At 37.6% G+C, this 27020-nt stretch overlaps 1 protein-coding gene across 1 annotated transcript; it reads left to right on the forward strand.

The window, feature by feature from the left end:
- Positions 1–18535: 18535 nt before the first annotated feature.
- Positions 18536–19348, forward strand: LOC143598061 (uncharacterized). The gene has a single exon (XM_077076381.1). It carries the CDS (start codon positions 18536–18538, stop codon positions 19346–19348), a length of 813 nt encoding a protein of 270 aa, XP_076932496.1.
- The last annotated feature ends 7672 nt before the right edge of the window (positions 19349–27020 follow it).

The raw sequence follows: 27020 nt of genomic DNA on the forward strand, positions 1-27020 counted from the left end.
ATGGCCACGTGTACACGGTTATTGTGAGACCGAAGACGTTGTTCTCTCAACGAGTGAAACTTGGTATCTCTTGGTCTTACGTGTGAACAAATACGGGTCAACTCTGGATATGGAGTTGAAGTTGTGAATGGGATGTTGATTGAAACTGGATATTGACACATATTTGGGTGATTGTGGGCAAAGAAATTGTTGTTGTTCGAGGTTGACCAACTAAAGAAAGTCAAATTGAACCGAAGATTTTCGTCATTACTGGATTGCGGTCAGAGCATATTATTTATGTTATTTTCAAGGCGTTCGAGAATTGGATCCTGAAACGTGATGCTTATTTATTAAAGTGAAAATTTTGGAGCAAGTTGGATTTAATCGGAAATTAAAGTGTTTATGTTCTTGATCGTTATCCATGGTGATTGAAGATGCTTCGGATTAATTAATGGTCATGTGTGTTAGATTCTGTTAAGGTGGTTTTGTGATGAAATTGATCACTTGATGTTGAGTAGTTGAAGATTGAACCTTATCTTACTATACAATTCCGACGTGTTGGTGAAGTTGTGGAGGGAGCCCAACTTTACCTGTTGGTGAAGTTAGAAGAACTTCACGTGTTGGTGAAGTCAGAAGGACTTCACGTGATTGGTTGAGATGATCAATTAGGCACGGGGATGCATGCATGTCAAAGACCTCAATCATTATAGTCGAAGAAGCTTACACTGAAGGGGAGATCTGATATGGAAGACGCCGGGTGATTGGTAGATTTGTGAAGCTACAAGACAGTTTCAGACACAGCTGGTTGAAGACAGGATGGATGTTGCATGTATGTGTGAAGTTCAAGTTTGAAGATCACAGTGCAATCGAGTCCTACAAGAAGGAGCAAACAGAAGATCATCAGTTAAGAGGGAGTCTATTGGTGCATATTTTGTAACAGATGATCTTTTGTGTTTGTTTGTTAGAATTGAGAGCAACGGTCAAAGAGGAGTCTGTTGGTGCATTTTGTGACCGTCGCTATGCAATTCTGACCAGCGGAGATGCCATAGGCGAAGTTAGAACAACTTCGCCATAGGCGAAGTTAGAACAACTTCCCCGTAGGCGAAGTTATAACAACTTCGCCATAGGCGAAGTTATAACAACTTCGCCTACTGGCCCAAGCCCAAGCCCGCGAAGTTGTTTTGTCTATATATATGTGTGTCTTGTTTAGGTTTGTGTATCCAGAAAGTTAGAGAGTTTTGTGTTACAGTTCAATTGTCTAGAGAAAAACAGAGAGGGAGAGTCGTGTGGGACGACCCGAGGTAGAGCTCACCTCGGGTCGGCCGTGTTTCTGTTTATGTTCGGTTTGTAACGTGGTTTTGATTATTATAAAAGATCTGCAGATTTGTTTATCCCGTTCGTGTGTTTGTTCGTGTGTTGGTTTGTGTGTAATCGTGTTCTTCGTCTTCTACACCATAAACGAGTCTAGGTGGATTCCGCACTCCTAGACCTCGTGTGGATCTCGTATCGATCAGCGACGCCCCGCGGGAACCTACATTCCCTTTTATTCGTTTCGATTCAAAAGCAATTCATTTCCTTTTACTTGTTGTCCAAAACAGAAGCTGTTAAAAGTTTGTTTGTGTGTTAACCATGTTTTTAAAAATGTCTATTGATCAAGAAGCATTGAAGAGCTGCATGATGATACAAAATGAGGCTGGTACTACAAAGCCTCCAAAGTTGATGACTTTTGAGAGTAACTTTGACGATTTTAAGTGGAGGTTTAAAAACTACATAAGAATGACCGACACTGCTCTCCTTAGATCAATTAATATTGAACCTCATAAACCAGTTACTCAAACCCCTGGTGGACCAACTGACACTTCCAATGAAGCCTACGAGGATGAGGACAAGAATCTCATTCAAGAAAATGAAAAAGCTTATGGAATTCCCAGTCTCTGTTTGTCAACTAAAAATTCCCAAACTTTAAGATAAGAAACCTCCACCAAAGGACATTGGGACGCTCTAGTTGAAAATTTTGAAGGAAACCTTGAATGAGAAATAGTCGAATGGAAATGTTGAAATAAGAGTTCAACATGTTCAATCACATTCAAGGTGAAACTGTAGCAACTCTCATTAGTAGATTTGAGAAATTGATCACCATAATGAGAAGCGTTGGAATTATCAATGAACCCTCTGAAGTCATTCACAAGTTGCTGAACTCTCTACCATACACCTGGAACACCAGTGTGATCACCATCTGAGGAACTAAATATTTGCAAATTCTTTCGCTTCAAGACTTAGTGTGTACTATCAAGTCCTTTGAGATGGTTGATAGACTTAAAATGAGCAATCATATGTTCTCTCTGAATCAAGAAAGAATTGCAACAGACTCAAGCGTCGGTTTAGCTTTTCTTAGCCACTCGCATCCAACAGTTCATCCAGTTAATGGCTTCAAACTGTACTCAACTCCATTTTCAAGAAACTTAGCTCTCAAGACATCTGCAAGCAAGTCTTCTCCTCCTCCTACAAGCTTCGTTCCATTTCAAACTGATATTGACAAAGCTGTTGAACAAACCCTCAAGGCACATGGTTTAAGCACTCCGACAAGTCAACCATACCTCCTAGTCAAACCACTGATATTGATGATTCTCACGTTGCTCTTTACCATGCATTTATGGCCAGTCACGAACAATTAATGTAAGGTAACTTGCTAACTCCCTCATTTTAGAAAGGAGACATTCCTGAGATCAACGAAAAGAATCTTGAAAACATGGACATAAGGTATCACATGGCTATGACTGTTCACAGAGCAATGCACTTAATGAAGAAATACAGACGTGAAAACTTCAAGGATTCAAATGTGTACAATATAGGGTTCGATAAAGATAAGCTTTGTTTCTATAATTGCAATGAAGTCGGACACTTCACCAAAGAATGCACCAATCCTGCAAAGCCTGCCAACGACATCAAGGCACCAATGTTACTAAAAACGAGGGTGGAAGGAAGAATGATAGGAGGGTCGTGGGTCAAAGAGGTTCTCGTAGCAGTCAGGGTAATTCAAGTTCAAGCTCCAAGGCCCTTGGCACTCAATCTGAAGAGTCCACTTAACCATGGGAATATGATCAATTCACGGAGATGGAAAACCCTCTAAGCATGGAAAAAATGGCTTTTGTGGATGAAGTAATGGGTGCTTCAAGCTCTACATCATGAGGAAACCCCACTACTCCTGAAATTCCTGAGGTACACAAAAATCTTTGCTCTCAAGCTTGTATCTTTATGAATTTTATAGATCTCATAATGCTACTCTGATGAAAGATAATCAAAGCATTAAAAATCTGATTAAGAATACAAGAAAGCTGATAAGATACACACCACTAGAACTAAATCTCATAATGATGACATGGCTAAAATACATGGTAAGTTATTTCAGGCCACTAAAACTATCTTATTTCATGAAAGACGTGCTGGTGAGTTTAATGCTAAAACTGAAAAGTTAGAACTAGAACTTTCTGATGTAAGGCCCCGTTACCGGTAACCCTACTTTCATGTTGGATTTACTCATAAACACAGTTCTAAATATCAGAGTTAATTAAAACATTTACGCGGAATATAAAACTTTCATAAAACATTACAATATTTCATAACTTGTCTCAAAACGTCCTTTGTCTTTCATATTAAAACATTAAAATTAAAACATCGTAAGTCTTCAGATGCCAGGCTCTTATTCTTCTGCCATGTGTCCCCGCTCAAGCCAGCTGTCTCATCCTACTCACATGCGTGCATACTAAAAGTCAGCTACGCTGAGTGAGTTCTAGTTAATCACATAATCATACAATACATTCTTTACACTTCATACTTAACCTCTTAACTTTCTTTCATACACACTTAAGTGCTTTTACTTTCATTTTTACCTTCATACTTTCTTTACATACATAATCATACGTTTTAAAGAGCCTTTCGCCCTATAACCTCACAGATATTATAAGGGTCTGGTCCCTAGTTTTCGAATATTAGAAGGGTTCGATTCCCTAACATCACAGATATTATAAGGGTCTGGTCCCTACCATCACAGATATTATAAGGGTCTGGTCCCTAGTTTCGAATATTAGAAGGGTTCGATTCCCAAACATCGCAGATATTATAAGGGTCTGGTCCCTAACATCACAGATATTATAAGGGTCTGGTCCCTAGTTTTCGAATATTAGTAGGGTTCGATTCCCTCTTCGTTCCATACATTATACCCCGAGTATTTTTAGGGCTCGGTACCCTTTTCGTAACCATACAACCATACATCATACCTCGAGTATTATTAGGGCTCGGTACCCTTTTCGTAACCATACAACCATACATCATACCTCGAGTATTATTAGGGCTCGGTACCCCTTTTTGTAACCATACGACCATACATCATTATTTCCTTCTTTTATTATCTATATCACGTTCATACGCATAAGCATTCATATTATACTTACCTTATACATAGCATTACAACCTGACAGTACGTGCAATATCCGAAGATCGTTCACGTACCATCAAGCAATCATTCTTACATAACACATATATCACATAGGGCATACACTTATCACTTAGGATAAATGTATTAACAACACATCAAGTATGCACACAGCCCCGAAAACATAACAAGGAATGGGGCTAGAAACTCACCTGAACACGGTTACGTTCACCGTTAATCGTAATTCCTTTCTTCAGTTGTGCACGGCTGACTGTATAACAAGTATACGTATCAATTAACTATCACTTCTCATAATGTATGTCTATCTTTATATGACCCACAACGAACGGGGGTCCGGGGGCAGCGCCCCTGGCAGTGGGGTCTAGGGGCGGTAGCCCCTAGCAGGGTCCTAGGGGCAGAGCCCCTGGCTGGGGTCGAGCTGCCAGGTCAGCTTGGAAAAATTTTATTTCCATTAACTGTCTTAACACATTTTTCATTAGATTTTTAGTTTACTTCCTAATCGTACTTGGCTTTAGGCGAAGTTAAACCTTAGGCGAACTTAGCTTTAGGCGAAGTTAAACCTTAGGCGAACTTAGCTTTAGGCGAAGTTAAACCTTAGGCGAACTTAGCTTTAGGCGAAGTTGTCATCAGGCGAACTTGGCCTCAGGCGAAGTTGTCATCAGGCGAACTTAGCTTGCAGGCGAAGTTCATCAGGCGAACTTAGCTTGCAGGCGAAGTTCATCGCTTTGAAGGCGAAGTTCATCGCTTTGAAGGCGAAGTTGCCCAGATGCAGGCGAAGTTGCCCAGACAGCCGCTGTTCGGTTTCTTTCCAGCATTTTGAGCGATTTTAACACCCTTGCTATGGTTCAATATCACCCACTACGCTTCCCGACCATTTTCGGTCGCTTATACACTAAAAAAGCTTGGATCTTTAAACTTCAAAGATCAAGAATCATACCTTTTTGGGCTTGTTTGGATCTCGTTTACTTGCTAGTATACTAATCGCTCCCTCTCGGACCTGCCCGACTCTTCCCTTGGCTCGGCCGGCCGGCGGCGGTATGCGTGTGGTGTGTGTGTGTGTTTTGGGGTGTTAGGGAGTTTGGTGAAAATGAAGATATTTTGGGATTTTAGGGGTATTTATATCCCTGAAATCCCATTCTCATTTAACCCATCTCAATTAATCCACGTCCAAGACCCGCTCCCTACCCGATATTAATTAATTACGCGAAATCACTAAACATAACTTCCTTTATTCATCATTAAAATTTTTAGGATGTTACATCTGAAAAAAAAAATATTGTTGATAAATTTGAAATGACCTCTGATAAGCTTAATGGCATCATCGAAGCTCAGATGGGTGTCAAAAAAAAAAAGACAGGCCCGGGATACGAACTTGTGGCAATACCACCTCCATTTAATGATAACTATACATCCCTATCTCACTTTAGTTTCAACACCTCTCCTGAGGATGAAATGGTGTATGGAGTTGGTCATGTACCAAAACCTAAGACATTTGTTCCTTTCGCTTCAAAGCAGGTTGATTCCAGACCTGTTTCTGTTGATTCTAATGGTGACTTGTCTTGTTCAGCAGATGGTGTAGCTGAATGTGGGTTGGTGGAAAAGGACATGGGTTGTGAGGAAGAAAGAATAGAAAATTCACCTTTTGTTTATAATGCGAAATCAAAATTATTTACCAACTTTGTCTGTAATAATAAAAACTTAATTTCTAGGCAAAATACATTGACCTCAGCTTCGGATGATGACGTATCATGTGAGAGTGTTAGTCTTGACACTTCTCACTCTATTTTTGAATGGAAACATTGATATTTTTTCAGATATTGATTGTGAAACCTACTATGACGAGTCTGTTGTTGAAAATTGCAAAAATTTGAAAAAGATTATAATGTGAATGTAGTAAGCTGTGCATCATCTAATTGTAAGTCTGGGGGAAATATAAATCAAAATAGAGTTTTTGAAAATGAAACGACAAGCACTTCGGGTAGATGTATTCCACCTAGTAAACAATCATTCTCTGAAATAACTAATCAAAAAGAAATCCTCAGTCATACAAATTATTACAGTCACCATCAACCAAGCTATATTGAGTCTTGTTATTCAAATGATTTTAAAATTTATGGCTATGGTTGAAATAGTTTTTACAGCCATGTTCCTTTCCAAGGATCACCATTCCCATTGCACCAATCTTATTCCAGTTCAGATGAGATCTCTAGGGTTCATAGATGGAAGTGTTGTTTTGTTTGTGGAAACCCGTCTCACCTTACAAGACATTGCAAGAACTGGCATCAGTAGTAGAAAGAGATGAAAAGACAGCTCCATCAGTCCTGATCCAAAGCTACTAGCAACTCAAGATCAAGGACTGATGAGCAGTTAAAATTGCCAGTGAAATGGATGCTAGATCCAATAACAAGCCAAAAACAAAGAAACCTTTTTGGATAACCAAGAAAGAAAGAGCAAAGATGGATTCAATGAATGAAAAGTCCAAGAGGTCTTCAAAATTGGCAAACAAAAGGAATCCTAAGATTGAAAGATCAGAGGATTTTGTTTTGAAACCAAAAAGGAGACGGTTCAAAACATCTTCAAAAACTAGGAATCATACATTTGTACAGATTCCTAGGGATTGTTCTTCAAAATCTGACACACCTCAAAGTTTAATTTTTGCATAAAATAAAATAAAATTTGGTGATTTCATTGTTAACCTTCCCGAGATGACCAAGTATCGGGAACCCACGTCTAATTAACTATTCAAGTGTGTAGGGGCAGTCGAGAAGTCATGTCAACAGTATCTGGTACTTAGACAGTGGCTGCACCAGACACATGACATGAGACGAGTCCTTGCTATTCGATGTTCAACTGTTTGATGGCAGACACGTTTCTTTTGATGAAGATGTGGGTGGTAACATAACCAATAAGGGTAAAGTATCCAATTGCATACTCACTTTTGATGATGTCAATCTTGTGGAACAACTCAATCATAATATGCCTAGCGTCTCACAAATCTGTGACAAGAATTTTTCGGCATTATTTACTGAGAATGAATGTTTGATTCTCAAACCAGGTTTTACTGTCCCTGAAGAATGGATTCGAATGCGTACTCCGAGGCACAATGATGCCTATATTCTGGACATGAGTGGTTCATATTCTCTTAGAAGTGTGTCATGTCTTTTGTCCAAAGCCTCGTAGAACGATTCATCTCTTTTGGCATCGACGTCTTGGCCATGTTAACTTCAAAAATTTAAACAAGCTGGTAAAAGGTGAATATGTGAGGGGCTTACCGATCAATTCTTGTTCTTGTATTGAAAAACTCTTTCTTGTTCGAAGTGCAAGAAGCATAAGCTCCCTCACATGCCTAAGACTATTAATACCACTGACTCCATTATTCAGTTGTTACATATGGATCTTTTTGGTCCTATCATCCTTGGCAATTGGACGAAAATCCTATTGTCTTGTTATTACTTATTATTTTTCTCATTTCAATTGGACTTTTATTTTAGGACACAAGGATGAGACTGCTTGGTTTATAATCAAGTTCATTACTCTTATGGAGAGACAAACAGATAAGGAACTAAAGTGCATTCGAAGCGACAACGGAACTGAGTTTTGCGACAAAACAGTGGATGACTTCTGTCACTCACAACGGAACTAAGTTCGCCAATTCAGTGCTCCGTACACTCCACAACAAAATGGGGTCGCTGAAGGTTAATATCGAACGTTGATTGTGGCAGCAAGAACAATGCTTTTCAGACTCAAAACTTCCTTTGTTCTTCTTGGGGGGGGGGGACAATTAATAATGTTTGCTTCATTCAGAATCATGTGCTAGTCAGCAAGCGCCAAAAGAAGACTCCTTGTGAAGCGTATTTCAAAACTAAGCCGTTGGTCAACTACTTCAAGACTTTTGGATGTCCTTGTACTTTGCTTCACTCTGGTGTAAATTTTGACTCAAAGTTTGCAGAAAAGGCAGATGAGTGTTACTTCGTTGGATATGCTGCCAACAAGTCGGCTTATTACGTCTACAACAAGACAACCAAACAATCATGGAATCATTCAACGTTGACTGTCAAGAGCTTAATCTGACTGACGTACGCACGGGTCCAAACCGGATGTTCGACTATGAAATCTTGTTTAATCAGTTCAAAGGCGTTTATCCATCCCCATCTACTAGTAGTCAAGTTCCCACTTCGATACCAGTGTTGATGCAAATGCTTGCAAAATATATGAATGAAGTCAACCTGTCTGCTGGACCATCCAACATAAATGTATTGCTCGTAGCTCCTTGACCTGTTGTGATCAATCCCAATCTTCAGCCAGCAGACACAACAAACATAGTGACTGTTGAAATTTCTAATTCTGATTTAGAATCTTCATTCATGTCTGCCGACAACGTTGATGTCAATCATATTTAACCAACTGTCAATAACCAAGCTGAACCCAATGTGGTTGAGTCCATTGCCACACTTCAATCATTAGAGGAAATTGTTCAAGAAGCTACATATAAGGTGGATGCTGGTATTTCAGGCAACACTTACTCAACTACGGTTCCATCAATTGTTGTCCCTTTCACCTAGGAGTTATGGGATGGCCCAATTGCTCATGAGCATGTAGTAGATCAATCTGACATTGTCCACCACGCCATCAATGTTTTACTCAATTCTCCTAAAGTATTTCATTCAATCAGTAGTCTCACCATTGAGCTGCAAGCAGAGCCAGTTGAGATCGTAGAAGATATCCCACAACTATCGATTCATTATTCTCATCCTGTAGAAAACATTATAGGATCTCTCTCTGCTGGTATCCAAACAAGGAGCAAATCAGGTACAATTAACAAATGTCTATTTTCTTATTTTATTTCTCAGATTGAGCCAAAGGACTATAGGGTGGCTCTCAAAGAAAATTCTTGGGTCGAAGCAATGCAAGACGAACTGTTACAATTCAAGAAGTTAAATGTTTGGAAACTAGTAAAGAAACCTGAGAACAAGAAACCGATAAGCACAAAATGGGTCCTCGGGAACAAAAAGGGTGATAAGGAGTTATCATAAGAAATAAGGCACGATTGGTGGTGCAAGGTTTCTCACAACGTGAAGATTTGAAATACGATAAAGTTTATGCTCTTGTGGCTAGGCTAGAGGTTATCTGTCTTTTCTTGGCTTATGCTTCATACATGAACTTCAAAGTATACCAAATGGAAGTCAAGATTGCCTTTTTGTATGGAAAAGTAAAAGAAGAGATTTATGTCAAGCAACCACCAGGTTTTGAAGGTGTTGATCGTCCCGATTATGTTTACTGCCTTGTTAAAGCTCTCTATGGCCCACATCGAGCACCCCGTGCTTGGTATGCTACCTTAGCAAAACATCTCTTGAAAAATGGTTACAGGAGAGGAGTAATTGATCAAACTCTCTTCATCAAGAAGGTAAAGGGCGAACGAATTCTCATACAAGTGTATGTTGATGAAATCATCTTCGGATCTACATGTGATAGATTGTGTAGAGAGTTTACTAAAGTCATGCAGAGTCGGTTTGAGATGAGTTTGTTGGGGGGGGGATGGCATTCTTTTTGGGCCTTCAAGTTGAACAGAAGACAAACGGGATCTTGATTCACCAAGAGAAATGCGTTCATGAAGTTGTTCAGAAGTTTGGGTACAAGGATACAAATTCTTTCGTCACTCCGATTTCTATAAAACCAGTGCTAACTCCAGATCCATTAGGACAACCAGGTGATCAAGGCCTCTATAGGTCAATGATTGGTTCATTGATGTATCTCACTGAAAGCGGGCCAGATATCATGTTTCATGTTTATCAGTGTGCCGGATATCAATCAAATCCAAAAGAGTCACACCTAACTTTTGTCAAACGTATCTTTCGGTAACTCAAGGGAAAGCCTCGTTTGGGTTTTTGATACCCTAAAGATTCTTCTCTGGTACTACGTGCATATACCAACAACGATTATGGTGGGTGTAATTTAGATAGAAAGTAAACATCAGGAGGATGCCAATTCTTAGGTGACCGGTTAATCTCATGGCAATGCAAGAAGCAAGTCACAGTATCAACCTCCACTGCTAAAGCTCAGTACATTGCCGCTTCCAGTTGCTTCTCTCAAGTCATTTAGATCCAACATCAGCTGCTGGATTACAGTTTGAATTTCTTTGCCACCCCGTCAAGTATGAAAACAAAGCAGCGGTTTGTATTGTGAAAAACCTGGTCCAACACTCAAATAATAAGCACATCGACATCTGAATGCATTTCATTCGTGATTGTTTTGATCGTAAGCTTGTTACCTTTGAAAGGGTTGACACTGACGACAACTTTGCTTACCTTTTCACCAAAGCTTTTGACTGTGCTCAATTTCTATTTCTCATAGAGTCGCTTGGCATGATCTGTTTTGGCAAAAAAAAAATTATCTTTTTGTTCATAAAATCGTAAATATTTTTCAAATATGTCACAATTTTAGAGGGAGAAAATGAGTTAGGTTTAACTCATCAAAAAGAATTTTTAGTTTGCTTTAAGAAAATCGGAAAAGGTTTCAAAAAGATATTCGCTCGTTTAGAGGGAGCTCCTACTTAGAGGGAGTGGGATTATATAAAAATTATAAATTTTGAGAAATCGATCCGACCTTTGAAAAATGATAAGAAATTGTCTCTAATGATCCTAGCACATGAAAATAGTAGATCAAAAGCCAACAAAATCATTGCTTGATGTGTAGATAGGCTTGACAAATGAGTAAATGTCATAAAGTGATATAAACTTAAATCCTCGCCTATGCTAGTGGTTACACATTCATGAAGCAGTTACCGACTCCAATATAAGTCATATCGATAAAGGAAAAAATGTTATTGGTCAGTCATACACGAGCCCGTTAGTGATTGATCACCATAAAATTATTCTTGCTTTAAATAACTAATATTGAATATCAAAATTATAAATCAGTAAAACTGCAAAGTGTTTAAAGTATTTTAATACAACAACAAAAATGTTGATAATTAACAAACAAAAAGGGGTATATTAGAACTACGTAATATGGGGAAAACAAGTAAGTCCTAAACACTTAATATGAAGGATTGTAAGTCCGTATGGCAAGTAAAACCACGGTTCAACCTTTATTGTTTGAAAAGGTTTTAAAAAAGTTTAAATAAGCTCAAAATGTTTTGATTAATCATTAGGAGGTCGGAGTCAATTCAGGATGATCTGGTAAACACAAACTATCCCTGAGATATGATGGAGTTTGTAATTTGTTGGATTGAATGGGGCCCATAAAAGCACGGTGCCTAATCCATACATTAACATATCACGTTAACCTCAAAATACTTGTTAAGTTTAAAGTGGACAAATTTATATCTACAATTGACTTTGTGTTCTTGGCACTTATAATATTGAAATAGAAGTGCGATCTAAGACATTAGCGGATAATGTGATTTCATGTCACGATCTTTCTCACAAAAAATATGTAAAATTTTAGTATTTATAAGTAGTTTATCAAGTGTAATATTAATTTTAATTTTAATTTATTTATTTTGTTATTAATTTTCTACTTTATTTCTTTTTACTTATTTTATTTTTTTTCAAACAATTTGTGGTATGATAAGGTCTTTCGTGCAAAAGTTGCTAAGTGACGAACTGACAAAAACATATCTTGTATATATTTAAAGTGTTTGGATTTGATGGGTAAATATTTTTTAGGTTTATATCTAAACATTTTCAGAGTTGAGGGGCCGGGCGTGCAAAATCGTTTAAATCTCGGAGTATTTTGACCCTATCGTGAGATAGGTTGACCCTATATAAAGGAAACTTCAAAATATCTTTCACTTTATACTCACGTACCCTATCCTTATCCTCTCAACTCTTTCTCTAAGAAAACCCTTAGACCTTCGCCGCCGCTACTTCTATCCTTAAATAACATCATGCAAATCTTTCAGAATCGTTGATTCGCACTTGTTTTTTCTTCAACCATGAAAACCTCTCCATCGGTAAATCTTTCTATATGATTCAAATTTTGTGTTTCTTCTCTTATGTTATTGACGGTTCAAAAGGAGCTGTCGGAGGATTCGTAGGACATTTACATGTTGTTTATTGACCAAATGGTTTCCTAAATCTTGTTAGTGACATCATAAAGAATCTGTGTACATATTTAATTATGTTTTTACACTTGTTTGTTTAGTTTTCATGATTTCTAAGGTTTCAAACAGTTTTGGGTTAAATTGACCCATGACTTTGGGTCTGAAAAGTTTCAAACGATGTTACCGTGGGTTAGATGAACCCATGTTAAAAGGATTTGTGATTTGGACATGTTGGTTTTTTTGGTTGAATACTCATAGTGATGTTGATTGAATCGAAGCGAACCTGGATTCAGTTCGATTGGAATGAATTTAGTATACCAATAAGCTCACAAATTGAAGTTTGAGGGAATCGAATCGAGTCTGGGTAAAATGGAATCAAATCGAGTCAGGGTAGAATCGCGTCTAGGTAAAATGGAATCGAATTGAATATGCGTAAAATGGAATCGAATTGAGTCTGGGAAAAATGGAAGAGAATCGAGTCGGGGTAAAATGGAAGAGAATCGAGTATGGGTAAAAAGGAATCGAATCGAGTCTAAACCTAAACCATTCAAATCGACTGATTTTAAACCAATCAAATCGTATGATTATAAACCAATCAAATTGACTGACCTCTAATCAATCGAATTGACTCCTTAAACTAATCAAATCGAACAGTCATTCGATTCGATTCGATTCGTTAACACATTCGATTCGTTTAAACAACTTTATTTTAACCTGCCATTCGATTCGTTTGGTCTCTGGTATTTGATTCGTTTAGTATTCATTAGACTCAATTCATCTTAAGTTCTCTTCAACCCATCAGTCATTTCAATCCACACTCGATTCGTTAAGACTGTTTATAAATAAAATTTATTTTTCATCCTAATTTGACTCGATTCATTCTGAGTCGATTAGTTTTAACTTGTTTAGTTTTATAATTGTTTTGTACATATGTTCCCACTGTCCTAATTGATTGTCCTATTTGTCTATGCAGCAACACAACATGTACTGTCCCTTGGATCTACCAAGGAACAAAAAGCATAAAGTATTTACTTCAATGATAAAGGGACTTTGGGAATGCCCTCTAATGCATGCCATCTTAGCCAACCCAGACATACACAATTGATGGATTAAGGAGTTTTGGGCCAATTCCAAAACGGTTAAAGATGGAGACGTTATAAATACAAAAGTGGCCGGTAGAAAGTTAGCTGTTAAAGTGGAACACCTGAGAAGTGCTCTAAACATAAAGGATGCTGTTGATCATTGGTTCGATAAGATTAATAAATAGGATTTGGAGGACTATTTTCATGATATTAGGTACGATATCACTTGGAAAATCTGCAAAAAGAGACATTTTCTGTCCTACTGGAAATTTCTCTTCCATATCACGGAAAATTGTCTATCCGATTAGAAAGGTGGGTTTGACAAGATCATGTTGGAATGGGTTGCTGTTATAGCTGCTCTCACTAAGCAAACCAAGTTCAACTACTCCAAGTGGTTCTTCAAATGTATGTAGGGATACATTATGTCAAAGAAGAAACGGTCATTGTATCCATGTTTCGTTCAATTGTTACTTGACACAAGGATGCCAAATGTGCCAAGACCAGTGTATCCAAAGAAATTCGACAAGCAAGGGAACAAGATACCTCCTACTGAGCCATACAATGTTAAGATGGTCTGTTAGACTATTTTCAAAGCAATGTTGAAACCACCTGTCAGAAGTGGGTATGTGTATGAAGGAGAAACCCCGGGTTGTAAGTTTGGTCAATTTGCTGAGACTGAGCCAGATGATGAAGAAGTTGAGGGTGAAGGAGATGATGACAGTGATTGTGATGACGGTGAAGGTGATGACGGTGATAGCGGTGATGAAGGTGGTGATGATGAGGCCATTGAGACCGATACAAAAGTTGAAGGGGAACACAGAACGAAAAAGCTACATGATTAGAGATTAGAAGTAGTAAAGAGGATGGCTGCCAACAAGCCTTTTGCAGGTGGTCTGTAATAACCGAATATTAAAAAAAACAAAAACAAATGATAAACCAAATGTATACAAATAAAGTGTTAGAAATATGTCTAAAGTATCATTGAGTTCAAGAAAATTTCTGGGTTGAAAACAAACGAAAGCATAAAACATTAGTATGAAAATTTGATTCATAAAGGGATTGTGAATATATATTTATATTATTATCTATAAGTTTTGATTTTAAGTGGGGTAAAAGATAATTGTCGGTATATATTTGAATAGATATATTGGTATGCATGCTAAATAAAAAGAAATTGTTATCAAAAGCCAAAATCGATTAGAAAGAAAAATAATGGAAAGCAAGATGACATTTGGTGGAAAACAAAGTGAATAAATAAAATTATAATATAAGTGAATATAGTAATTATAATAACAATAATAACAATGATGATGTAGGGACTAGCAAGTAAACAAGCATATATGTACAAAACTCATGATGGCCATCTTTCCACGTCCTTTTTCTTGTACGCAAACATAATGGTGAACAATGCATACCTTTTACCAAGTTTAAATTATTTAATTTTCACTGTAACACACCTGTTGAAGATATTTTGGACTCCATATTACTTGCTATAAAACCGAACTCGCCTCTCCACACACCTCAAAAACCATTTAGATTTGCCCTGTTCTAGTATATTTTTTCCGACGACACGGACGAGGTTTCGGCTACGTATCATCATACAACCGACCAGGACATCAACCCAACAACCCGTGTTCCATTCCGTAGCTGCCCCAACACCACCTTTATTTCGTTCATCACCAACGCGACAACGCCATCACGTTTATCCAACTCAGACCACCAAGCCCATCATCTCTGTTAATAACTTAACCTCCCGCTATCACCGAAACCACCCAACGTAACAACCACTCCGTCGTCTCCATACACTCGAACCCTCATCCAACCTACAGAAACCGCAAGCCAAGGCGCATCCACCTGACTGCGTTTTCCGTTTACCACCACCAACGATCGGGGAACCATCGGTTGTTTGAACCATCGTCACCGGTCGCGTCTTTTCGGGAAGTATCTTTGCCACCGTATTGCGAGTCCAACCAAGGTAACCCGAACGTGAAACTATATAAATCATTTAGATAAGTTTAAACATGATTCATGACACAAAATAAATGTTTACAATATGGCTTTCTAGCTTATGTTATAAGTTAGTATGGAAAAGATTACACAAAGAAGATAGTGAATAAAAGAATTAATAATCTAAATAATTAGCATGAAACTTATAAGCTCAACTAGTTAAGACGTTTCTGTTTTAAAAAATAGGTCCAGGGTTCGGAACCCACTTGAAGCATTTATTTTGTTTTAATAATTAACAGCTTATTTTGAGTATATAGTTACTGTTTCCAAAATTAAGAGCATGAAATTATTATTGGTCTGTTGGTTAAGTCATTTAGTTGTGACAGAAAGGTTGCAAGTTTAAAACCCATTGGCAGCAAATCATTCTTTTTCTCTAAATAAATCATTAACAACTCCTTTAATTGATTTGTTTAACTATTTCACTAAATATAACAATAACAAATTTTGAGTTGGTCCAACTGGTTAAGCTATCTGTTTAAAAATAAAACATGGTCATGAATTCAAACCCCACCCATGACAAACTATTTTTATTTATCCATAATCATTTTAAAAAAAAAAAATTTAAATAAAATTCGTTAAAATATAAATAAGAGATATCGAACTCGTTAATAATGCTTATTTTTCTTAATCAAACGACTCCATGTTTTCATATATACCTAAGATAAAATCCGACTATAACCTTATATAAACCGTACACGAACTTATGAGCTATGTGCATATGATGTAGGGTGATTAAAAGAGTGTCACTTATATAATTTATCTCCTAAGACAACTAATCAGCAATCAAGGTACGGATTCTAACCCCTCCCTATTGTTATCACATTCGATTGTTATAAACCCGTTGATATTATATACATTTGGAACTCCTAACGTCTTTGACACCTCGATTCATTTGGCCGTCCGTTCGATTCATGTTCAGATTATGATTTGACTTGTTAGCATGCGATATATTTATTATTAAATTGTACTCATTATCGCATGTTCTGTGATTCGTTAAGATATGAATTGTGATTATATAACTCAGATTTATCTGTACTCTATTACCCTAAGCACTCGCATCCCATGGAGTGTCCCAAGGGCATAACATTGTGGCATCGATGTTATGTGCTCCTTCCGTGACGGAGAGATCAGTTCACGTCGTCTCTTAAGTACAGGTGTGGTACATAGCTATTAGGAGGCGTATGGATATATCCTAGTTCGATTTTTCAGTTTCAGTTTCTGGAAATGGTTGTGGGTATGCCAGCTTACGCCATTTTGGGTGATTGACATATAGGAGTGCCCCCCTGTATGTCGTCACAAATTATCAGACTCAGTTATGCTTATGGGTACATCCGGATTATATGTTTCAGTTCAGTTATTCCAGTTATATAATTTTAATCAATTATGTTATCATATATTGTGATTTAGTTAATTATTACTTGCTTTTGAGCCTTAATATTATGTACTGGGCATTCGGCTCATTCCGTAAATCTTTTTACACTTCAGGTTCACATGATACTTTGGGCAGGATCAAGAGAGAAGCTTAAAACTTAGGAATAATCTGAAGATGTGTGTTAAGCTTTTGTTATTTGAATAATATGTATTTTGAACTTAGTATTTGAACTATCAGTAATATGTACTTTTGACACTAATGAAGTAATGGAATTATATCTTTTGTCTCTGTATACCTCCGTACATTGTGACACGTCAGCCTATCCGGGTTTGGGTGTTACAGCTATGGTATCAGAGCAAAGGCTCTTCCCTGTAGAAATTTTAAGTGTTAGAAATTAAAACCTGTTAGGATTGGGTAGACATTTAGGTTTCATCTAAATAGGTTAGGAACCTCATTAGCTAGGTATGCTTATTTTCTCTCCCTCCGATTTATATTCTAACCCTATTGACATCTTTTTAGATGTCGCCTCGTCGTCAAACCCGCAAGACCACTCGCGCGACTAATGATTCTGCTTCGAATGAAACTCCGGTTGATCAAACATGGTTTCTGCTATTAATCAAGCTTTTGCTGGACTACTTCCAAACCTTGTTGCACAAACTGTGGAAGCAGTTATACAACAAACTTGTTCCGAAGAACGCGCTAATGTTACTCCTTCTGGAGCTGTGATTGATGAGAATGCCAATGCTGAAGGCATCCATGTGTGGCTCCAGAGATTCCAAAAGCAGAAGCCTAGATCCTTTAGTCATGCTGCTACTCCTTTAGAAGCACGAAACTGGATAGCACACATTGAGAAAATCTTTGAAGTATTAGGAGTTGCGGATCAGTACAAAGTCAGATTAGCCACCTACAAACTAGAAGATGATGCACAAACTTGGTGGGAAGGTCATAAGCAAGTCAAAGGAGGAGACACTTATGCTACTACTCTTTCATGGGCTGATTTTTGTAACCTCTTTTATGAGAAGTATTTCTCTACAACTGTCAGAGAAGCCTACGTAAGGGAGTATGCTGTTATACGACAGAGGGATGATGAACCAGCTTTGGAGTTTATGACTCGGTTCTCAAGATTGGCTAGTATTATTGGGAGTGCGGCAGGCTCAGCACAGAAGCAGGCAGAAAAATGTAAATGGGCAGTCTGTGATCGCATTCGAAAGTCAATCATGTTTATGAAATTCAAAGACCTTATTGAGGTAGGTGATGCCATTAAGAACTTTGAATTCGAGAGGAAAACATTCTTGTCTCGAGCGGGAGAAAATAAGAAAAGAGACCGAGACGGGCAACCAAAGCAGGCTATGGTCCAATCATCCTCTACAGTTGCACAACATCAGGACCGTATGGTTCAAGCAAATCGAAACCTTGGCAATCAAGCACGCCCATGGAAACCTAAAACCCAAAACCATAAACCCGCTCAGAATCAGATTCAGCTGTATACATGACCGATCAAGGCTCAACCATTGAATCAATATGGAAGCCCGAACCAGACCACAAGCTCTCCCTGTAACATTTGTGGCAAGAAACATGGGGGCGTCTGCCATAAAGCTATGGGAGCATGTTTTAGGTATGGCCAGATGGGGTATATGATTAAAGATTGTCCTAAACCAGATACTAAGAAGATTACTAGAAGAAAGGTGGCACCACCAAACACTGGGGGAAGAGTGTTCGCACTTTCTGCTACTGATGCTGCTAATGCTCAAGGTACTATATATGGAACCCTTCAGCTTGGTGAACGTAGTATCTATGTGTTATTTGATACGGGTGCAACACACTCTATAGTTTCTCTGTCGTTTACTAAGTACCTTTCAATTAGACCAACCTCGGAAGATCCCACTCTAACTATTTCCACTCCGATGGAAAATTCGATCGTAATCACTCACGTTTATAAAGATTGTCCAATCCGTATTGAATCCGTCGTGTGTAACGCGGATCTATTTCCGATGCATATGTCAGACTTTGATGTTATCCTTGGAATGGATTGGTTAACCCGTCATCGTGTCACTATTGATTGTTACTCTAAACGTGCCGTATTTGGTGATCTTAGTTGTCCTAAACTTGCCTATCAAGGTATTGTACCCCATAAGACTCTTAAGATTATTTCCACGCTCAAAGCTCGTAAGCTTATATCTCATGGTTGTGCTGGATTTTTAGCCTCGATTAAAGATACCTCTGTTATCCAAAAAGGCATTTATAGCCATCCTGTTATTTGTGAGTACCCTGATGTATTTCCAGAAGAATTACCAGGACTACCACCTGATCGTGAGATTGAGTTCACTATCGATTTAATACCTGGCGCCGAGCCAATTTTAAAAGCACCATACCGTATGGCTCCATTAGAATTAAAGGACCTAAAGGAGTAATTGCAAGAATTGCTAGAATTGGGATTCATAAGACCAAGTGTCTCACCGTGGGGCGCATCGGTCTTGTTCGTAAAGAAGAAGGACGGTAGCATGCGTTTATGTATTGACTACCGAGAGTTGAATAAGGTTACCATTAGAAATCGGTACCCTCTGCCTCGTATAGATGACCTTTTCGACCAACTTCAGGGTGCTCAGTTCTTCTCAAAAATTGATCTAAGGTCAGGTTATCATCAGCTAAAGATCAAGAATGAGGATGTTCCTAAAACTGGGTTTCGTACTCGCTATGGTCATTATGAGTTTTTGGTGATGCCTTTTGGGCTAACCAATGCTCCTGCAGGTTTCATGGACTTGATGAACCGAGTATTTCATGAGATCTTGGATAAATTCGTTATTGTTTTCATCGATGATATCTTGGTATATTCTAGAAGTAAAGAAGAGCACGAGGAACACCTGCATAAAGTGCTTGGGACGTTGCGACAAAAAAGGTTTTATGCAAAATTTTCAAAATGTGACTTTTGGCTTAACCAAGTTGCATTCCTTGGTCATATAGTATCCGCAGAAGGAATCAAGATGGACCCTGCCAAGATTGAGGCGATTACAAATTGGCCTAGACCCACTTCTGCTACAGAAGTTCGAAGTTTCTTAGGCCTGGCCGGATAATATCGAAGATTTGTAGAAGGATTTTCCGTCATTGCCTCACCCCTTACGCAGTTGTTGAGGAAAGGAGTAAAGTATTCTTGGAATGAAGAGAGAGAAAAGAGTTTTGAAGAATTAAAGAAACGACTCGTATCTGCCCCGATACTTACTCTGCCTTTTGGATCTGGAGGATTCCAAATCTACAGTGACGCTTCAAAGAAAGTACTTGGGTGCGTGTTGATGCAACATGGTAAAGTTATTGCTTATGCCTCGCATCAGTTAAAGCCTTATGAAGTTAATTATCCGACACATGACTTGGAGTTAGCCGCTGTAGTCTTCGTGTTGAAAATTTGGCGTCATTATCTCTACGGCGAGACTTGCGACATAATTACTGACCACAAAAGCCTCAAATATATATATCTACGCAAAAAGAACTAAATATGAGGCAAAGAAGGTGGTTAGAACTCTTAAAAGACTATGACGCAAATATTCAGTACCATCCGGGAAAAGCTAATGTAGTAGCCGACGCATTGAGTAGAAAGAGTTTTGGTATCGTATCTTGTCTTCAAATCCACCCTCATATAATCTATGATCTGGATAGATTGGGTATCGTTATTCATGTTGGTGATTCTAACGGTTACCTAGCTCGAATGCAAATCGAACCTAACCTAATCTCTCGGATTAAAGATGCACAGAGGTATGATGGCGAATTATGGGAGATTGTGCAAAACCTCGAGGTAGGAAAACAGTCGGAATTCCGAATGGATGATCATGGTGTGATTTGGTGTGGCAAAATATTGTGTGTGCCAGATGATTCCGCTCTTCGTGAGTCTTTACTAGCTGAGGCACATAGTTCACCATTCTCTATTCACCCGGAATCTACAAAGATGTATCGAGACTTACGTCAAAACTTTTGGTGGAGTGGTATTAAGGAAGATGTTTCCAGATACGTAAATAGATGTCTCACTTGTCAACAAGTAAAGATTGAGCACCAACGTGCTAGTGGTTTATCGCAGCCGTTGGAAATTCCTGTACAGAAGTGGGACGAGATTTCGATAGATTTTGTTACGGGTTTTCCAAAGACCTTTAAGAAGAATGATACTATATGGGTAGTTGTTGACAGATGTCACACCCGGACCAAAGGCGGCGGAACATGCCGGGGTGCAACGATTGCTCGTAAGCGCATGACACTATTTAAAGCGACAATATTTAACAAACTCATTTCATTTCACAACATCGAAAATGTCACATAACCAAATATTCATAACTCAAATACAACAAAATATAGCAAATCAAATATTGTTCATTTTTGCTAATATCCTAACGGTATTTGTGACGTTTTCTTCACCGAACTCCATAATCAACCTAGATGCAAACATGTAACATTTCATAAAATAAAGTTTGTCAACACAAAGGTTGGTAAGCAATTCATAAGTTTGAACAATAGATATATAGTATGAAGAGCCACAAAACTAGTATACGAAACCATAAATAAAAGCAACAACTTGGATAAATTAACAATCGCTAATAGAATTACGTTAGCGCCACCTAGCTACAAGGGGTTGCCAAGTAGTCTAGGATTTAATAGAATATCGTTAATTGCATTACGTTAACGACACCTTGCTACAAGGGGATGCCAAGTAGTCTAGGATTTATAGATTCCACCAACCGAAAGCGATAAACACATAGACATATAGCATAGAACACCAAATCGAGCAATTATTCAAGTAAAGTATACAACAATGTTTGTGGTTTAAGACTCAAGTATAAAGCATTTGATTTGAATAAGTATGAAATGTCACCCCAAAACAAAAGATAGAAAACGGGGTATGAAGTTACTCACGTTCAAGTAATAACTTGAAAGATTGATTATTTGGAGATTTTCCGGAAGACGAGTTAACGTATGAAGCCTAAAATAAAAGAAGTCTTGGATTTAGAAAGGTTGCCTTGAAGATCTTTACATAAAATAATTGTTGCATAAAGTAAACAATTTAAAGTTCAAGGTTTAAAATGTAACTATTTAAGAATTTAATAATAATCCTTTAAAAATGTAAGCTTGCTCGAAACCAGGTTAAAGTATCTAACCTTAATATTTACTTAACCAATGTTAAGTAATAAGGTGGGAAAAATGCTAAAATGCAAGTTCCTTCGGGACAAAGATACTAAAACAGGTTTTTAACGAGTGTTCGGTTTGTCGGTTCGGGTCTTGACAAATGGTCAAACCCAAAGTCAACTTTCCAACATATTAATTGTTATGAGATAACTCATTAAAATATACTAACACTTAACCAAGTGTGTAGATCTATTGTTTAGAACTAACAACGCACGTTAAGCGAGGGTTCGGTTTTGTCGGTCCAAACTATGTGATGAGATCAAGTTGGATCCAACAATTCCAAGTACTTAAGAAAATAATTAAAATCAGTTTGTAAACTATTTTTAAAGAAATATACAAGTCTTGATAGCTAAAAACACACTTGTGTGTCTTAAGCGAGTAAAAGTCAGTATAGTTCGGTTTGTTTCGGTCTCCATCTCACAAATAGTTCATAGATGGTTTCTACATGCCCAAATATCATAGAACTTGTATATTGGTTTATAAATGAAGAAAACTTAAATTTTACAACTAAAAGTTAACTACAAGTCTTTTAAGCAAAAGTTTCGTTTTAGTTCGGTTTCCATCTCCCAACGAGTTCATAGATGGATTCCATATGCTTAATATCAAAGAACTTGTAAAAAAATGATTTTTGAAACTCAAATCTAGCAATAAACATGTTTAAACAACTATTTTAAAAATAACCAAAAAACCAAAAATGGGGTGTTTTGGTCACATGTTTGCATAAAAATAACCAAAAAACGAGTTGCTGATCTGCAGTCCGATCGCGGTATGCTCCCAAGTATTTGATGTATGGTTGCGTACGCTATGGGTGCAAATCTGATATTTTTAATTTTCAAAAATGGCAGTTTTGGTCCCTGCAGTTCGTTTTAAGTGATTTTTAAGCGTTTTAAAGACCGAAATGAATGTTTTCAAAACCCAACAAGTGTAAAGCAATATTGTAACATAAAATCCATCATTTTTTTTATATCCAAGGTTTCGGTTTACAAAACGGGTCGGTTTACATAATAAAAGTTTACAAAACGAATACTATTCGGACCCGAAATTGACGAATGTCACAACAGACTATCTAAATCAGCACACTTCATACCTATTCAAGAACGATTTTCGGTGAGTAGGCTATCCGAAGTATTCCTTCAGGAAATTATTCAACTTCATGGAACTCCATCTTCGATCGTTTCAGATAGAGATCCACGATTCACCTCGCGTTTTTGGAAAGGCTTCCAAGCAGCTTGGGGTACACGTTTGAAGTTTAGTAGCACTTTCCATCCACAGACAGACGGTCAGTCTGAACGTACAATCCAGACTTTAGAAGATATGCTTTGTGCATGTGCACTAGAGTGGACAGGTAACTGGGATGAATATTTATGCCTTGTTGAGTTTGCTTACAACAATAGTTGGCAAGCAAGTATTGGCATGGCTCCGTTCGAGCTTTTATACGGTCAAAAGTGTCAAGCACCAACATGTTGGGAAGAAGTAGGAGAAAAGATCATTGAAGGACGTGAGTTATTCCAAATTACAAGCGAAAAAGTCACTCTTGCGAGAGAAAAGCTGAAAGAAGCTCAAAGTCGACAAAAGAGTTATGCAGATCAACACCGGCGGGCACTCGAATTTCTAGTCAGTGATCATGTGTTTCTGAAAGTGTCACCCTGTCTTTGTGTTCGTAGATTTGGTATGAAGGGAAAACTTAGCCCTCGTTATATCGGGCCATTTGAGATTCTCGAGAGAACTGGAGAAGTTCCGTATCGTTTGGCATTACCGCCACAACTTTCACATGTTCATAACGTGTTTCATGTATCCTTGTTGAGAGGATATAATTATCATCCGCTTCACGTAATTAGTTATCCATTACATAAGATCCATGAGGATCTCTCCTATGAGGAGGAACCTGATGCAATTCTGGATCGACAAGAAAGAGTAATGCGTAGAAAAGTAATTCCTTTTGTTAAGGTTCTATGGAAGAACCACTCCGAGCGTGAAGCTACATGGGAAACTGAAGAGTCAGTTCATTCTGCATATCTGAATTTGTTCGAGTGTTAAACCTTTAGTCCAGGTAACTGTGAACCTTACCTCCGATCTGTGAAATTTTCTAAATTATGTGGATATTTTAAGTTCTTTACACCACTTATGTGATTATATATATACTATGATATGTCTCTGAATTATGGTATGAGTACCAATAGTTGCTCTGTTATCTGATCCGTTCTCCGTCAACTTCCATATGACATTAAGATACATTCTAGGAAGCTATTAGGGCATGGTTGTAAGGTAATTGACAATTACGGACGCGTGGTAATTGGGAATTACAAGTACAAATGTGCACTAATGGGAATCCTAATGTGTAGATTTATGTATATTCTTTGTCTCTAATGTGAAATTCTCGTCTATGACCCAGACAGGATCCGTATTCTGATCTACAATTTTGAGGACGAAATTTATTTAAGAGGGGTAAAATTGTAATAATCGAATATTAAAAAAAACAAATGATAAACCAAATGTATACAAATAAAGTGTTAGAAATATTTCTGAAGTATCATTGAGTTCAAGAAAATTTTAGGGTTAAAAACAAACGAAAGCATAAAATATTAGTATGAAAATTTGATTCATAAAGGGATTGTGAATTTATATTTATAGTATTATCTATAAGTTTTGTTTTTAAGTGGGGTAAAACAAAATTGTAGGTATATATTTGAATAGATATATTGGTATGCATGCTAAATAAAAAGAAACTGTTATCAAAAGCCAAAATCAATTAGAAAGAAAAATAATGGAAAGCATGATGACATTTGGTGGAAAACAAAGTGAATAAATAAAATTATAATATAAGTGAATAAATTAATTATAATAACAATAATAACAATGATGATGTAGGGACTTGCAAGTAAACAAGCATATATCTACAAAACTCATGATGACCATCTTTCCACGTCCTTTTTCTTGTACGCAAACATAATGGTGAACAATGCATACCTTTTACCAAGTTTAAATTATTTAATTTTCACTGTAACACACCTGTTGAAGATATTTTGGACTCCATATTACTTGCTATAAAACCGAACTCGCCTCTCCACACACCTCAAAAACCATTTAGATTTGCCCTGTTCTAGTATATTTTTACCGACGACACGGACGAGGTTCCGGCTACGTATCATCATACAACCGACCAGGACATCAACCCAACAACCCGTGTTCCATTCCGTAGTTGCCCAACACCATCTTTATTTCGTTCGTCACCAACGCGACAACGCCATCACGTTTATCCAACTCCGACCACCATACCCATCATCTCTGTTAATAACTGAACCTCCCGCTATCACCGCGAAACCACCCAACGTAACAACCACTCCGTCGTCTCCATACACTCGAACCCTCATCCAACCTACAGGAAACGCAAGCCAAGGCGCAGCCACCTGACTGCGTTTTCCATTTACCACCACCAACGATCGGAGAACCATCGGTTGTTTGAAAGCATCACCTCCGTCACCGGTCGCGTCTTTTCGGGAAGTATCTTTGCCACCGTATCGCGAGTCCAACCAAGGTAACCCGAACGTGAACCTATATAAATCATTTAGATAAGTTTAAACATGATTCATGACACAAAATAAAGGTTTACAGTATGGATTTCTAGCTTATGTTATTATGAGTTAGTATGGAAAAGATGATACAAAGAAGATAGTGAATAAAGGAATTAATAATCTGAATAACTAGCATGAAACTTATAAGCTCAATTGGTTAAGACGTTTCAGTTTTAAACGATAGGTCTAGGGTTCGGAACCCACTTGATGCATTTATTTTGTTTTAATAATTAACAGCTTATTTTGAGTATATAGTTACTGTTTCCAAAATTAAGAGCATGAAATTATTATTGGTCTGTTGGTTAAGTCATTTAGTTGTGACAGAAAGGTTGCAAGTTCAAAACCCATTGGCAGCAAATCATTCTTTTTCTCTAAATAGCTCATAAACAACTCCTTTAATTGATTTGTTTAACTATTTCACTAAATATTAACAATAACAAATTTTGAGTTGGTCCAACTGGTTAAGCTATCTATTTAAAAATAAAACATGGTCATGAGTTCAAACCCCACCCATGACAAACTATTATTTTTATCCATAATCATTTAAAAAAAAACATTTAAATAGAATTCGTTAAAATATAAATAAGAGATATCGACCTCGTTAATAATACTTATTTTTCTTAATCAAACGACTCCATGTTTTCCTATATACATAAGATAAAATCCGACTATTACCTTATATAAATCGTACACGAACTTATGAGCTACGTGCATACGATGTAGGGTGATTAAAAGAGCGTCACTTATATAACTTATCTCCTAAGACAACTAATTAGCAATCAAGGTACGGATCCTAACCTCTCCCTATTGTTATCATATTCAATTGTTATAAACCCCTTTGATATTATATACCTTTGGAACTCCTAACGTCTTTGACACCTCGATTCATTTGGCTGTCCGTTCGATTCATGTTCAGATTATGATTTGACTTGTTAGCATGCGATATATTTATTATTAAATTGTACTCATTATCACATGTTCTGTGATTCGTTAAGATATGAATTGTGATTATATAACTCAGATTTATCTGTACTCTATTACCCTAAGCACTCGCATCCCATGGAGTGTCCAAGGGCATAACATTGTGGCATTGATGTTATGTGCTCCTTCCGTGACGGAGTGATCAGTTCACGTCGTCTCTTAAGTACAGGTGTGGTACATAGCTATTAGAAGGCGTATGGATATATCCTAGTTCAGTTTTTCAGTTTCAGTTTCTGGAAATGGTTGTGGGTATGCCAGCTTACGCCATTTCGGGTGATTGACATATAGGAGTGGCCCCTGTATGTCGTCACAAATTATCATACTCAGTTATGCTTATGGGTACATCCGGATTATATGTTTCAGTTCAGTT

This window comes from Bidens hawaiensis, unplaced genomic scaffold, assembly GCF_021521415.1.
Source record: "Bidens hawaiensis isolate Kalapana, Puna unplaced genomic scaffold, B.hawaiensis_p1.1 tig00049597_1, whole genome shotgun sequence".
NCBI lineage: Eukaryota > Viridiplantae > Streptophyta > Magnoliopsida > Asterales > Asteraceae > Bidens > Bidens hawaiensis.

Bases quoted from the DNA above. Each gene is read 5' to 3' on its own strand.
- LOC143598061 (XM_077076381.1), top strand. From the start codon at position 18,536: ATGGGAGCATGTTTTAGGTATGGCCAGATGGGGTATATGATTAAAGAT.